The sequence below is a fragment of the Chinchilla lanigera genome, unplaced genomic scaffold, assembly GCF_000276665.1.
Source record: "Chinchilla lanigera isolate Chin_1 unplaced genomic scaffold, ChiLan1.0 scaffold00078, whole genome shotgun sequence".
NCBI classification, from domain to species: domain Eukaryota; kingdom Metazoa; phylum Chordata; class Mammalia; order Rodentia; family Chinchillidae; genus Chinchilla; species Chinchilla lanigera.
Genome location: NW_004955479.1, coordinates 9782681 through 9785542, shown reverse-complemented (window position 1 = coordinate 9785542; position 2862 = coordinate 9782681). Strand labels below are relative to the sequence as shown.

Genomic DNA, 2862 nt, shown 5'->3' with positions numbered 1-2862 from the left:
CATGCCAGGCAGGCGCTTTTGCCGCTGAGCTAAATCCCCAGCCCCTAGCCTGTCATTGTTAATGAGAAGTTGGAGAACTGTTTGATTTTTTGCTTCTACATTACCTTCTCCTAGCCAGGTGTGGTAGTGCATGCCTGTAATCCCAGTACTCAGGAGGCTGAGGCAGGAGGATCATTGCAAGTTCGAGACCAGCCAGGACTACAAAGTGTCCTTGAGCTCAAGGCCAGCCTAAACTGCATTACGAGACCCTGTCTCAAAAAAAACCCATACAAATAAAACACAAAAAACAAAAACCTAAATTACTTTTCCTCAGAAACTTGAAGAACCTCTGTTTAACTTTGGTATTTTGACACTTCACAGTGATGTGTTGTAACCTTGGGTAGCCTTGAGCCATTTCGTTTTAGGTGGTACTTGCATATCAGAAAGAGAGTAGAAAAGATTTCTACAAATAGAAATAGGGTGGAGGACAAACACACAGCATTCTATTTGAAGGGGTTGGTCTGAGCAAAAACATGGATATTAGAAATCAGATGTCAGTGAGTAAGGTTCAGAAAGGCTGATTTGTTTGGCATGCAAGAAAACAGAAGCAGCGGGGCTGGGGTTTTAGCTTAGCGGCACAAGTGCCTGCCTGGCAAGTGCAGGGTCGTGAGTTCGGTTCCCAGTACCGGAGAAAAACCAAAAAAAAAAAAAAAAAAAACAGAAGCAGCATTGGGAGGATTGATGGATGTGTCTGGTGGAAAGCCATGACTTCTAGGCTGTTACATGTTTAAAGTACGTATTCACCAAAGGCTGTAATTGTCTTGCTGTTGCTTGGGTTATAATGATCATATTTCTTACGTCTCTGTGCCTGGTACCTTCTAGCAACAGGATAAAACCTCATCCAACCTACATGAAGCTGCTTCAGACTGTGTGTGCTCAGCTCTGTATGCCATAGAGAATGTGGAGACTAACTTGCCATTAGCCATGCAACTCTTTCAGGGAGTCCTGACATTGGAGACTGCCTATCACATGGCTGTGGCACGTGAAGATTTAGACAAGTGAGTAACTAAAGCTGGACCTCTGGGTGTGTCTACAGTCTGGTATTCTTTTAAGTCATTTTTAAGATTTTTTATTTTTTGAGTCTGGAAATTGAGCCCAGGGCCTCCCACATACTGAGCAAGTAAGCACTTTGTCATTTAGCTACATCCCTAAGCTGTGGGTAAGTCACTTTACTGTATAGCTATCATTTGTGATTCTCAGTGGTTCTGTTTAAATATAAAAACAGTGTGTCCTAAAGATGTTCTGTTATTCTCACCCAAACCTAGAGTGGCAAATTGGATGCAGGAGAGGTTGGAAAATTACCAGTTATGGAAAGTATTAATTTTTTTGTACTTACAAAGGAAACAGTTTAAGAATTAATGGTAAACTTTAAAACACCAATTGTAATTTGTTTTTATTTTATTTTTGGTACTGGGAATCGAACTCAGGAGCTTGTGCTTATTAGTCAGGCACTTGTGCCCATGAGCTGTATCACCAGCCCACCAATTGTAATTTGGTGGGAATTTGTATTCAACTATTTTAATAATGGAGAATTTAAATTGACTTACCAGTCACTTGCTTATCTATGCAGAAGTAGATGATCTACATAAAGATGTCTGCTGTAGATACTGTGATATAGCATGCTAGGTAATTCCTTAGGCTGAGGAACCTTTTATTCCTTTAATTCTATATATGTATATATACATATATACTATCCAGATTTCTGACTTGGTGGTCATACTCTCTTTCTTCTACAGAGTTCTGAATTATTGCCGTATTTTCACTGAACTTTGTGAAACTTTTCTTGAAAAAATTGTTTGTACTCCAGGCCAAGGTCTTGGAGACCTGCGAACTCTGGAATTGCTTCTGATCTGTGCAGGGCACCCTCAATACGAGGTAATGTCAGTACTGTGCATATTATTAAGTTGTGTATTACATATTGTCTCTATTTCATTTCTTCATGCCCTACTTGTGTTCTTGACAAATTAGTCTTGTTTTCAGTTAGTGTGATATGGGAATTATGTCTGTATTAGAATTTATATTTTCCTACTTGGTTAGGGGGGTTAGCTTGTAAGCATCTCAAAGAATCTATCAGAGAGAAAGCCTATTACTTCCACCGAGCCCCTTTCCTAGCTCTGTTCTGCATGTTTAACAGCTAAAAATTACACTGTATTTGTTAGCTTTTCATTACTGTTGCACAATTGCTGAGATAACTAAAAAGGGAAAAGTTTTATTTGCCTCACGGTCACAGATTTCAGTCCATGGTCCTCTGGCTTCATTGTTTTTGGGCTTGTGGCAAGGCAGTAAATTGTAGAGATGGGAAGTGCATGGTAGAGGAAGCCCAGCAAGGTGTGAGAGAGAAAGAGAAGAGCTAGAGCTCCAGTGTTTGTTCTCAGGTTCAGCTCCAGTGACCCAACTTCCACTGTCTCCCGCCCCCAGAGGATCTGCCACCTTCTAATACTGGCACATGCTGGGAACAACCTTCACAATGTGGTATTCTGGGAGTTATTTAAGGTCTAAACAGCGTACGCAAGATCCTAACTGTGCCTTCATAAGTCTTTACACCTCATTTTTTTTCTCCAAATGAGGGATGTGAATGAGGAAAGGATTGAAAAACTAAAGAATTTTCTTTATTTACAAATTTTTAAGGCCTAATGTGGTGGTGCATGCCTATAACCCCAGAACTCAGGAGGCTGAGGCAGGAAGATCACCGAGTTTGAGGCCAGCCTGGGTACAAAGTGAGTTCAAGACCAGCCTGAACTGCTTAGTGAAATCCTGTCTCAAAAAGACCAAAAATAAATAAATAAATAAATAAATAAATAAATAAATAAATAAATAAATAAA

General features: G+C 40.0%; 1 protein-coding gene across 2 annotated transcripts in view; it reads left to right on the top strand.

The window, feature by feature from the left end:
• The window catches only part of Tnpo3 (transportin 3), a 91350-nt gene that overhangs the window by 45734 nt on the left and 42754 nt on the right, over window positions 1–2862 (top strand). For both annotated transcript variants that reach the window (XM_005402403.2, XM_005402405.2), the window contains 2 exons: window positions 862–1037; window positions 1776–1914. In XM_005402403.2, coding sequence (XP_005402460.1) covers window positions 862–1037; window positions 1776–1914 — 315 coding nt within the window. The remainder of the gene's footprint in view (window positions 1–861; window positions 1038–1775; window positions 1915–2862) is intronic.